Below are 12,590 nucleotides of genomic sequence, written 5' to 3' on the forward strand. Positions count from 1 at the left end.
CTGCTTAAACACCTGGCCTTCGAAATATCTTAATATTAGAGCACAGCGCTTTTGATGGAGCAAACTAAGCCCTGGCCTTGGTGTAACTTTAAGATTGAGATTTGAGATTTCAGTTCACTTAGGGAGCGGGGGGAAGCCCGTGATGATAGTTGGCGCCAGAAGCATCTTCCCTGGATCCCGGTCAAAGGAATGGACAAACATTTACCTCTGAGGAGAATCAGGAAAGAGCTCTTGGAGTCTAGCTATGGGCTTTCCACATACTTATATATTATACTTATATTTAAGAAGATATTTGTCCGGGGAGTGTACTAGAATCAGAAACCGGTAAAGATGATTGGCCCCAGAGGCTTTTCTGTCGGTTCCAGGATGGATAGATACCCAAAAATAAGCCGACAGCGTGCGACCATCCAAAAAAACTACTAGGTTCAAGCTGTAGGTTTTCCGTTCTCTTGTGTAGGTGTGACACTCGACTAAATGTTTTATCAGTCGATATTTATGTACTTTGAATCACTGCATTACAGATGCCACGGAGTGTTACGAGTGCATGTGGAACGTCTTGAAACCTCGGAGTTTAATTTGAAACTGCTTCCTGTCCTTATTGGTGGGCATCTATTTATACCCCATCGCTGGCCAGCGGATGGGTGCAACTCCTGCAGATATCCTTTTGTTTCCTGCTGCATTCGCAGTGGCTGTAAGCTGTAGGCTGTAGGCTGTGGGAGGCTGACCTAAGGTGGATGGGGCTCTGAAAAGGGCAGATGCTGCCGCCTTGTGATAACACAGCCGGGAGGAGGATGAGCCGCTATAGTTGTACAATTGAAAATAATTCGAATTATTATCGGACGGAAGCAGCAACTCCTTCTGCCCAACCGCCTAATTAGCTTATTAGTTAATTACACGCTTGAGCATCCATAAATGCATCTTTCGCCACGAATATATGCCGAGACACATTGGAGGAGAAGGACCCAACTCTGCTGGATTGGCATCCGTCCGCTGGCCACCCCATTCAGCACCCCAACCAGCTTATATATAGACGCCCAATGAGAATGCGGCAGAAAGAGTTTGACCCCCAAGACGGGCCACGGTCGCCCAGGCCCCATTGGTCGCAGAAATTGTTGTGTTATGGCACGGAGGCAGCTACTCCCCCCATTCCGAACACCAACACCTCTATTACTCATAAGCTTATTAGCTAATTATACGCTTGGGCATCCATCAATGCAATGCTGCCGAAACCCATTGGGCCCCAACTTCGCCAACAAAAGGGGTGGCGCACCCCACAGCGATTGATGTGCCACCAAAATTATGACAAAATTCGGAAGACATTCAACTGAAAGGCTAAGGAACTTCCAGGGTACGAGAATGGTTTAGTAACCAAATATTCAAAACAGCAAACATGGTCGCTTTCAATAGTTTTTGACGACAAATTTTAGACCATTTTTTGTTTAAGGCAAGTGTGCTGCCACTGTTTATTTGTATACCCGATACTCAGATACTCAAAATGAGTATTGGGGTATATTAGATTTGTGGTGAAAATTGAAGTGTGTAACGTGCAGAAGGAAGCGTTTCCGACCCCATAAAGTATATTTATTCTTGATCAGCATCAATAGCCGAGTCGATTGAGCCATGTCTGTCTGTCCGTCCGTCCGTCCGTCCCCTTCAGTGCCTAGTGCTCAAAGACTATAAGAGCTAGAGCAACGATGTTTTGGATCCAGACTTCTGTGATATGTTTTCAAAACATTTCAAAACTTCGCCCCGCCCACTTCCGCCCCCACAAAGGACGAAAATCTGTGGCATCCACAATTTTAAAGATATGAGAAAACCAAAAACGTAGAATTGTAGAGAATGACCAGAATCTGAATTGGATCGTATTATTATTATAGCCAGCATCAAGAAAACAATTTCATTTTTTCTCGCCCTGTCTCTCTCTAACACACACGTAGCATAGGCGGCTTTGCTTAGAGTAAAACATTAGCGCCTAGATCTCAGAGACTATAAAAGCTAGAGCAACCAAATTTGGTATCCACACTCCTTATATATCGGACCAAGACGAGTTTGTTTCAAAATTTCGCCACACCCCCTTCCGCCCCCGCAAAGGATGAAAATCTGGGGATATTCAAAAATCTCAGAGACTATTAAGGCTAGAGTAACCAAATTTGGTATCCGCACTTCTGTTAGATCTTACTATAAAACGTATATCTCAGAATTTCGCCCCACCCCCTTCCGCCTACACAAAGAACGAAAATCTGTTGCATCCACAATATTGCATATTCGAGAAAACTAAAAACGCAGAATCATAGATAATGACCATATCTATGAGATTGCTGAATCTGGATCAGATCAGATCATTTTTATAGCCAATAGGAACAAATCAATTTGCAGTGGCTACGCAGCCACCGACGTCACGCTCAGACTGATTTTCTGTCTCTCTCGCACGCACTCTTTGTCGTGTCGTTTAATATTAGCAGCGTCTGCCGGAGGAGAGCCATACTGACTTAGTATCGGGTATAACTGTAGAGTTGCGGTGTCCGCAGCAACTCACAACGTTCCCCCTCGTTTTGTTTTTGTTTTTGTTCAATTTTACGCTAAACTTATTTAACTCATTTGGCTGTAATTGTTATTTTTTTAATTGCCAATTGGCTGCGGGCTTTGTAATGGCTCATTTTCCTCCATTTGTGCCCGTTTTTTATGGCAATTATTGCACTGTTTATTCGGAAAGAAAAAAAACCTTTGATAATTAAATTCCCAAATGTACATCATAATTCAGTCCGATCTTATTTACACTTTATAAATATTATAGTATTATTGTTGAATGCCAGAAAAGAGAAAAACATTTGCCAGCTAATGATAATTGAAATTTTGCTTTTTCCACATTGGCAAATCTAGTGGAAATTTAAGTATTTATGAAACTCGAATTTGTGTGTGTGTGCGTGTGAGCTTTTGTTTAAACATTTTGTCTAGGGAGTGCCCTTAAAGAGGGTATCATGATTCCGAGCAGATTCCTGGAGCAAAAACCCTTCCATAATTCCAAAATTTCTGGATGATTTTGTGGATTCTCTACCATACAATGTATTGCCATGGGAGGAATGATTATAGATTAGATCCAAAGATCAGCGACGACAAAAGGCTCGCTAAATGCTCGCAGACGGACTTAAAAACGGGTGTAAAATGGACAAAAAAGTTACAATTTAAGGGTGAAAACGGATACTCTAGAGTATCTATTGCTTCGGTGCAGAGACGGACATATATCGGCCACCATAATCCCCATATTGACATAATCGCTGAAATCCTGAATATTTTGCAAAACATTTGGCAAAGCAAAGCATTTATCCGTGTGATAACAAAATGAAAATATTTATTGACTTTTTGGTGCTGTTTACCTTAAAGGGAAAATCACACACACAGTGGAAAATCAATTACTTGCAAAAACAAAAAACTAATTTAAAAAAATATATGTATGTATATTCCTAAGCAAAACGAAGCCAAACAAAATGAACCGAGAGTTTGTTCAATTGTGCAAATAATTTTTTGGGGCAAAGGAAAGGCAATTTTCCCTTTTCTAACAGAATTTTCACTCCATTTTCCTTCGTTAACAGAAAGATAATTGCATAAACACAAATGAAATGCACGAAACATGGACTTGGTTTGGGCCAACTTTGAAGAAGTTCAACAAAAAACAAGGCTCCAAACACTGGAGGACCCCCGATCCCAAAATCAACAGAAGAAAATGTGAGAAAAACAATTTTTCGCATATTTACACATCACAAATATGAGAGAGAAGACAAGACAATTACAATTTTTGAGCGGAATTTTGCTTAAATTTTGTTTTCTTTCAACTCAAACAACGAGCCACGCCTCGCCTCTGTGACGCCTCTCTTTTGTTCGCAAACATTAAGCACAAAATTTGATTTGGGCTCAGACACGGGGAGAGAGGGAAAGTCTGCCGCACATCGTGTCGGAGGGATTTTCATCTGTTTTTTTTGGGAGATTTTCCCTCTTCTTTTCGACGCTTTTTGTTGGGCTCTCGATGATGTCTAGCTTTTTGTTGGCTTCTCTACGATGTCTAGCCTGTGATGCTAATGAAATTTAAGCCGTTTATGGCGCTGAAAATTGTCCTGTCCTGCCACAAGGACAGGCAGCAGGCGCTGGCAGGCGATAACTAAAACAAAACATTCGATTCGATTCAATCTATTAGGGATTCGATTAGGAATCCGATTAAGGATAGCCAGCGAGAAGAAGAACCTCTGGGAACCTCTAAGAACCTTTAAGAACCCTTTTAAAGTTAAATATTTAAGAATATTCTCATAGATCGTAGACCTTAAATGCTTTTAATTTAATAAGGACTTACCTTTGCTAGTATTTTCTTTCTTTTATTTCTTATTTCAGGTGAGTTTTCTTCACAGTGCAATCCATACACGCACTCGTATTCCCCAGCCAATAATTGTGAGTAAAATATTGATATAATATGCCCCTAAATATCTTACTTAAAGAACAGACCGCAGCCATCTCTAGGCCCAATCCATTCCATTCCGTCCATCACGGTGCCATCTCTAGGCTCAAAATTCAATGGCGTCAAGCGGTTGGTGTTGGAGGCGGAACTGCGGTTGAAATTAAAAAGGAATTTCACCAAATTGCTATTGAAGCCGCGTGAAAAACGGGGTGGGCGGTTTGCGGTTTATTTGGGCAAAGTGCCAGACCAAAGAACCGGACGGAGCCGAGCAGTGGGAGAAAGGGAGAGGGGACAGGGCAGAGCCCTGGTCAAACAGTTGCTTCTTCAATCAGTAGGCTGAAAGGGGGTGTGCGGAGGGAGGGGGTGTGTGGTGGTGGTGGTGGGGGGGCGTACGGATGAGGCATCTCTCTCGTCGTCTGGTGTGGCCGGGCGACAGTTTAATTGGGTTAGCAACGTCAACGGCCTCTGTCCATTGCACTGGATCATTGCCACTGACGTGGGCGTGAATCCGCCAATTCTGCCCCACCCCCCCTCCCCCTTCTCCTGCTGCATGCTATAGGCTCCGATCCAATCGATTTCCATAGAATGCACATCCTCCCTTCGCTTTGGAATATTTTGTAATTAAACGCAAATGCTGAAACTCTCCGCTACTCCACCTACACACACATCCCCCCTCTGGTCCCATCAATTTAAGCTTCATCTAGTGGATACTGTTGTTTGTCCTGCGGACACCATCGATTGTTGTTTCTGGTGTCGCTTCACCCCCGACTAATTAATGACACTTGAATGGATGATTTCACCTGTACCGCCCACCGCCCACCGCCCACCGCCGACCGCCCATCACGCCCAACTCCCCCTTCATATGGGAAATAATTTCAGATCGGAAATGTTTTCGAGATTCGTGGAGTGCTTCTCGGAAGAACTTTGAATATGTGGCGCAGTTCTTCGTTTAGTTTTTATTAACTTCTTTATTTCACGTCTTTTCTCTCTTCTTGTCGATCGTCGAAATCATCGCCTCAGACTTATCGCAGTATCATATCGCAGAATAATATCGCATAAAACTTATCGCAGTATAATATCGGGATCGGTTAGGGTTAATATCGGTAAGGGCTAATATGGGGTTGGTTAGGGTTAATATGTGTTGCCATACAAATGGAATTGCTTGAATGATGGATTCACTGGTTCTTTATTTCCTGCTAATTTTCATATTTTCCGACACGTTGATTGTTAATTCCCTTGTTTTTTGGGCTAAATAATTATTGAAAAACATTTCAGCAGAAATTCAGGAGAAACTTTGACCCACTAAGGGTCGCCCCTCTACCTCATTGGGGGGGGCGGCTAAGTGCTGTTATTTGTTATTTGGTAAATGCAACAAATGCCACATCAAGGCACACACACGCTCGCACGCCCCCGCAACCAGGGACCCCACAGGACCTGCTCTCTGTGTGTGTGTGTGTGTGTGTGTGTGTCCATAGACACCCGCAGAACCACAATGACAACAACAAATTGCAAGAGCTGCCAGGACGCAGGACGCAGGACGCAGGACAGGCGGGGCTTCATAATTAATTCAAATTTAAATTTCCTTTTGGAAGCACATTTTTGCACGCGCCATTTTACAAAACCAGCGAACAAGAGGCGCGGTTTGGGGCACCAGTGCGGGTGCAGCATGCCACGCCCACATGTGTGTCCCTGTTTGTGTATGTGGCAGGAACCCCAGCCCCCCCCCCCCCCCCAGCATAATAAACTGTTTAAATATTTAGTTGAAACGAGTTTTAAATACTCGTTGCTTTTTTGCTGCCAGAGCGGCCACCGCGAAAGTGTTAAGGGGTAGGGGAGATAAGGTCAAAGGTCGGTAAAAAGATGGCCCAATATGTCCGCTGCCGTAGTCGACTTTTGGATAACTATAAACGCCGATAATGGCCACGAAAAGAGGAGTTGCAGGCGTCCTGGACCGCCAATTAATTTATAATTTACTCCATTCAACAGTTTCCCCCTTTTTCGGTTTGCTCATCAAAGGAAACTGCAAAATCAACATCAAATTATACAAATAAGAGTCTATATACTTCATAGAGTCTTTTGGCTTTTCATTTGCCATTAAAATTTGCATTTATTTGAGTTTTTCCTGCCTTTGACTGTTCCATCGAAAGACAGTTCACGACAGAAACCAATTTTCAGTTCATGTAAAATATAACATTTCTCGCTTCTGCACTTCATTTTTCATTAGACATCTTTTACACTTGGTTTTCACTCTCTGCTGCTCTTGGGTTTCCATTTCCAAAACCGGCAGGAGACTGGAACCTTCGGACTGTAAGATACCCTACAGAGCCACACACGCAGGTGTTCTACTCATCGAAAAGTACTTACTCAATATACGGCTACCCTCCATTAAGCTCCTCCATTAGAGACTACCCAAAATAATATTCACAACATTTACACGTACATATTTCCTTGCGCAATTAACAGATGACAGGAGCTCTTTTGGGCCGGTAGGGGGGGGTGGGCGCCTGTCATTTGCCTGAGTGCCGTGGCAAGCGATCTTCTGGCCGGGGTGCGAAATGTGGCACGCATCGTGTGGCTGAAACCTGTCTAGACGGCATCGGTGTCGCCCCAAGGCTAATGCATTTTCTGCACATACATATTTACTCGTATGATCATCCGCGTAGACGAACAGCTGCCCGCTTGACCCTGCGGCCACAGTTTCTCCACTAATAAATTGCATAAACTGCATCAGCCGTGGAGCCGTGGAGCCGTGGAGCCGCAGGCTAAAGAGAAACTAATTTCTCTATCAAAAGGTAGCACCAAAAGTGTGTGCGTTAAATGTGTTAAATTAAAATTAACTAAAAATTAACTTACTTTTCCGTTAGCATAACATTTGAGAATACACCCAGTCGACCTGCCCAACGGGATGATCTAAGAGGACCTCTACCCTAGAAACCTGAACAGATAATTGAACCAAATAATATCCCTCTCCAAATTCTTCAACCTGAATAACACGCTTCTTTTTTTTTTTAATCAACATAATTTTTCCTGACTGTTGACTGTTGTACAAGTTGCTCTAAAAGTAATAGCAAACAACAATATCTATTATCAAAAATAAACCTATCCCTAAAGTATAAAAAAAAAACACAAAAACACGCTTTATTTTTGCATACATTTTTTTTAAATCAAACTTATATTGATATACAAAAAAAATTTTAAAAGAATTTTTTCCAATAATCTCGCGTTCATTCTTTATTCAATTAATTATAAGTAGATTTTTGTTCAGATATAAATTTTTTATCAATTTTATATTGATATACAAAAAAAAAAAATGTTTATCTATAAAAAATTGTTTCTCATAATCTCACATTATTTTATTCTTCTTGTTGTTCTCTGATATTTATTTTTCTCGTGTTTTCTTTGTGGAATAAATTCTTAGAACATTAATTTGACTTGAGTTTCGAATTTTGAAATGATTATTTGTTTCATTCGCTTTATTTTTCAATTAATTATGAGTGAATTTTCTCTCAGATATTTTTCCATAATTTTTGTGGATCAATTTTAATTGGATAAATAAAAAATATAAAAATTAATATAGAGAGACTTGTTTCCCATAATCTCACATTCATTCATTCTTCTTGTTGTTGTTCTTTGATATTATTTGTGGTTATTATTATTTTTCTTTGTGGCTTAAACTCTTGGCACATTGATTTAATTTTAGACTCGAATTTTTAAAGATTATTTGTTTCATTCGCTTTATTTTTCAGTTACTTAACAGTGCATTTTCTTTCTGATATTTTTCCATAATTTTTGTGGATCAATTTTATTTGGATATAAACAAAAAAATGTATTTGTAAAGAAAGAATTTTTTCCAATTTTATTATTTTTTGTTTTCCTTGTGAAATTTTAATGATTTTTTAATGATTATTTCCTTCGCTCGCTTTATTTTGTTATCAATTCAATAGTGTATTTTTTTTCCATTTTTTATCAATTCATCTTGATACAATAAAAAAAAAAGTGTGTATTTTTTCGAAATAAATGGGATCCATCTCTTGTTCTCTGATATTATTTTTGAATGAATGGAATATGTTATATATGTAAGATTTGGCCCCACCAAGGCACTTATTGAATGCCAAATCTTGAATATCTATATATATATATATATACATATATATATATAAGTCTATATATATATATCTATATATATAATTCTACAAAAAAAAAGTGTTCTGTTTCCTTCGGCTTCGTCTAAAAGGGCCTAACAATGTTAACTATTTTATGAAAATATTTGGCTTAAAATGCTTTTAGGTTTACGTAAAATGCATTTCGCCAGCAAATGACGCGTGCCTTTGGTGAAAATTGTTCGATTTCTGCGAAAAAAAAAGAAAACAAGGACGAGACTAAGGGAGATAAAAATATGCGCTTTCTATCGGCTTGCTGGCTGTGTGGCATTCAAACTGACAGCCGGCAAAACCCTAATTGAAATGGAGCTGAAGAATGGAGCTCCTGTTGTTGTTCCGTGAGCGGTAGCGGCGGCGGCGGCGGCGGCTGCGTAATTACAAAACGAGCAATGGAACAATGGAGGAGCAAAGGAAATATTTGTAAAACTAAAATTGGATGAGCGCTTCATAGATGCCTTATTCTTGAGGGGTGGCGGGCGCGACACTGCCTAGCGCGAAATCGATGGCATTCTTAAGGATTTCCAAGCGGGACTCGGACGATTCGGCGGACGCAACTTTAACGTCCCAGGATTCTTTGTCCGGCTGCTTCTCACACTTGATCACATGCCGCTCGTCGGAGAGAATGCTCAGGAAGCTGGGATACTCGATGAGGACAATGATGCAGTTGGCCTGGGCCATTTCGACGATGCGTTGCAAGTAGCGCATGCAGACCCATTTCTGGAACAGAATGTACATTAAAGGAAACCAAAGTCGGGAATGGGCGACTGCTGGGGATCTTACCGAATCTGTGGGTCCACGGGCATCGATGTCGTTCATGTAGGAAGCCGTGATAATCTGCCAGGTCACGAAATCAGCTATCTATAAGATACAGGACGGGTGGAGGGGGATCAAGAGAAACGTAGACTCAAAGGCACACAGTGCAAACCTTATCCAAATGGCTGATAATCAGCACCGATTGCTTGGCAATGCTGCTCAGGGCCAACTGGAAGGAGACCATCAGCAAGTTCTGGACATTGTGATCGGACTGGCTCCAGAAGATGTTCCTGTTGTCGCCAGCAATACGGATGGAAGTGCGCACATTACGCAAATCGAAGTCGAGATCCTGCCGGAGGAAAACGCAATGAAAAACATGTGGAAAACAGAGAGGTCGCATATACCTCTTCGGTCAGACTTTGAGGGCCCTGGGCGCCGGGCACCAGGAACCACACCGTGTACTGCTTCATGGTGATGTACTCGAATATGCGGCGCACATGGTTGAACACCTGCATCACGAACAGACGCTCCGAGCGGAGTACGGCCTCGTTGACGGTAATACAGGATTCGGCCAATTTGCACACCAAATCCTCCCCATCCAGCTCCTTGCGAACGAAGAGCTTGGCAAAGATCTCAAACGGATTGCCCGGGGTCCTGGAACGAATCGCGAATTGTAGCAAACCCCTAAAAGCAAATGATTTTAGCAGATGCGAGACCCACTGAAAGTTTTTGTAGCCATTGCCGTCCGCCCGGATGATCTGCAGCCAATTGCCGGCGCATCTGTGATGCAGATCCCACAGATGGATGGACGAGTACTGGGGATCCTCGAACAACTGAGCGTGGAACTCGTCCAGCTGCCATTTGAGGATCTCGCCACCGTTCGCCGTAAAGGTGACCCAGTCCAGACTCTGGGGATCGTCGAATCGCCGCTCGACCATCACCTCCGTTTCGACTACGATAATTTTCTTGGGATTACGTGCCGCCTCGTGGCGTCTCTTCCGCTCCTCGAGACGCACTCTTGCCTGCGCCGATGTGGACGGCTCCAGGTCCAAGTCGCTGTCGCTGTCGCTGTCCTCCTCCGAGGGTGTGGGCTGCAACACCTGGAAGCGCAGGGAAACGCTGCCGCGTCCCACCTCCAGCAGCGGCAGCCGCTCCAAGCTCTCGGCGTCCGGAAAGGTCCGAGTGCACAGCAGCTGTATGGCCTGTGCCACAGGCGTCACGGCCACATTGACGGTGTCGCGGGCCTGCTCCTGCCCCATCGGCTTGTACAGCAGCACATGCACGCTGTTCGATTGGGGGAACGACACGCTCACATCGCTGCAGCCGAGGCAGTCTTTGATGTTCAGCTTCGGGGGCGGCACAGTTGTTAGTTTCTATTCATGCTCGAGGGCATACGCCTGTTCCCACTTACCGATAGGAAGCGCATACTTTTATCTCCCTTAGTCTCGTCCTTGTTTTCTTTTTTGTTCGCAGAAATCGAACAATTTTCACCAGAAAAACATTTTCAGAGAGCTTCACATTCACAGTGTTGCTAATCACCCGCTGGACACCGGCTGGGCAGCGTGTATCGATAGTGCATCGACACTTTCGATACTATCGATACTGATTTTTAGTGTGGGAAAGCTGAAATTATGCAGGGTGGCCCGCAAATCTCTCTTTTTGGGGCTTATGTTACGCTCAGCACTAGGGAGAGCGCTTTGAGGCCATGTTTAATGAGAGAGAGCTCAAAATAAGATCCGAAAAGAGTGCGAAAAGAGATACTTTCGATACTTTCGACACTGGTTATTAGTGTGAACAATTTTTTTCCAATAATGTCGCATTCATTTTTTATTCAATTAATTATAAGTAGATTTGTGTTCAGATATAAATTTTTTATCAATTTTATATTGATATACAAAAAAAAAAAAATGTTTATCTATAAAAAATTGTTTCTCATAATCTCACATTATTTTATTCTTCTTGTTGTTCTCTGATATTTATTTTTCTTGCGTTTTCTTTGTGGAATAAATTCTTAGAACATTGATTTGAGCTGAGATTCGAATTTTGAAATGATTATTTGTTTCATTCGCTTTATTTTTCAATTAGGTTAGGTTAGGTTAACCCGGACGGCCCTCAGCGGGGCCACGCATAGGCCAATCTGGCCCTTAGTTATCCGGATAGGGGGGGTGTATGAACCGTCGCGGGAGTGTTTAGGTGGTTTTAAAGTCCCCGAGAATCGAGGTGTTTTTAGCATAGGCCAGCAGTTCCTGTGGCGTCCTTTTGGAGGCATCTTCCAGTGATGCCAGCACTGGGGCGCCCAGGTATCTCCTCCTTGCCCTTGAGAGAGCCGGACAGTAGCAGATGAGATGTTCCAGGGTTTCGATAGCCCCAGGTTCATCACATTTCCTACAACTGTCTCTGTTGGTGATGCCTAGCTTAGCTGCATGTGCAGCAGCCAGACAGTGACCTGTAAGTATTCCCACTAGCAATCTACAGTCCTTTCGTGGTAGGTGCAGTAGGTAGTGGCTAAGTTTCTCGTTGCGTTCCTTGCACATTATCTTCGAGGTTCTGCAGGTGGTGGTACTGTTCCACCTGCTATCAGTCTGTGTTCTAGCCTGCTTCTCTAGTTCGCATTGCAGCGTTCTAAGGGAGACAGGCACGTTCTCGGTTCTCCTATTCTCCAGCCCGACGCCTTCCTTAGCTAGTACGTCCGCCGCTTCGTTTCCTTCGATGCCCCGTTGGCTGGGAACCCAATAGATCCGCACTGTCTTTGTCGTGCTTAGGATGTCTAATGTCCCTGCTCGCCAAGACACTTCTGGAACTGACCGCGGACGACTGCATGGATCTTATCGCCGCTTGGCTGTCGACGAATAGGTTGACCGCATCGTGTGCTCGTTCTGTGAGGAGAGCGACCTCCGCTGCTTTCCCGATGGCAAAAACTTCTGCCTGGAATATGCTGCATTGGTCCGGTAGCTTATACGACAGCCTTATCTCAGGGTCTGTACAGTATAGGCCCGCTCCTACTCCTCCGTCCATCTTGGAGCCGTCTGTGTATATATTGAGGTGCTCAGCTTGGTCCCTTCCAATTTTCCAGTCTTCAGGTCCCAAAGATGTGGTTGTTTTGACGTCAAGGCAAGTTTGGGGGGTCACGTAATCAGTTGATCTGGTCATGTCCCTGCCAATTGAACTGTGCCCGTATCCTTGTATCGATAGGTTTCCTGATGCTATAAGGCGTTGTGCTGCCTTTCCCGCAA

The 12,590-nt window shown here is 43.2% G+C and overlaps 1 protein-coding gene across 1 annotated transcript; it reads right to left on the reverse strand.

The window, feature by feature from the left end:
- Window positions 1-8,378: 8,378 nt before the first annotated feature.
- LOC117188031 (protein ORD-like) lies at window positions 8,379-10,876 on the reverse strand. The gene is made up of 6 exons (XM_033391173.1): window positions 10,769-10,876; window positions 10,078-10,703; window positions 9,762-10,011; window positions 9,530-9,706; window positions 9,385-9,462; window positions 8,379-9,321 (listed from the first exon to the last, which is right to left on the reverse strand). Exons 1-6 carry the CDS (start codon window positions 10,781-10,783, stop codon window positions 9,061-9,063), a joined length of 1,407 nt encoding a protein of 468 aa, XP_033247064.1. The 5' UTR covers window positions 10,784-10,876; the 3' UTR covers window positions 8,379-9,060.
- Window positions 10,877-12,590: the final 1,714 nt, after the last annotated feature.

Source organism: Drosophila miranda, chromosome 3 (assembly GCF_003369915.1).
Source record: "Drosophila miranda strain MSH22 chromosome 3, D.miranda_PacBio2.1, whole genome shotgun sequence".
Lineage (NCBI taxonomy): Eukaryota > Metazoa > Arthropoda > Insecta > Diptera > Drosophilidae > Drosophila > Drosophila miranda.

Coding starts and splice junctions, on each gene's coding strand:
- LOC117188031 (XM_033391173.1), bottom strand. Junction 9,707..9,761: donor CTCAAAGTCTGACCGAAGAG/GTATATGCGACC, acceptor TTCCTCCGGCAG/GATCTCGACTTCGATTTGCG. Junction 9,322..9,384: donor CCCGTGGACCCACAGATTCG/GTAAGATCCCCA, acceptor ATTCTGTTCCAG/AAATGGGTCTGCATGCGCTA.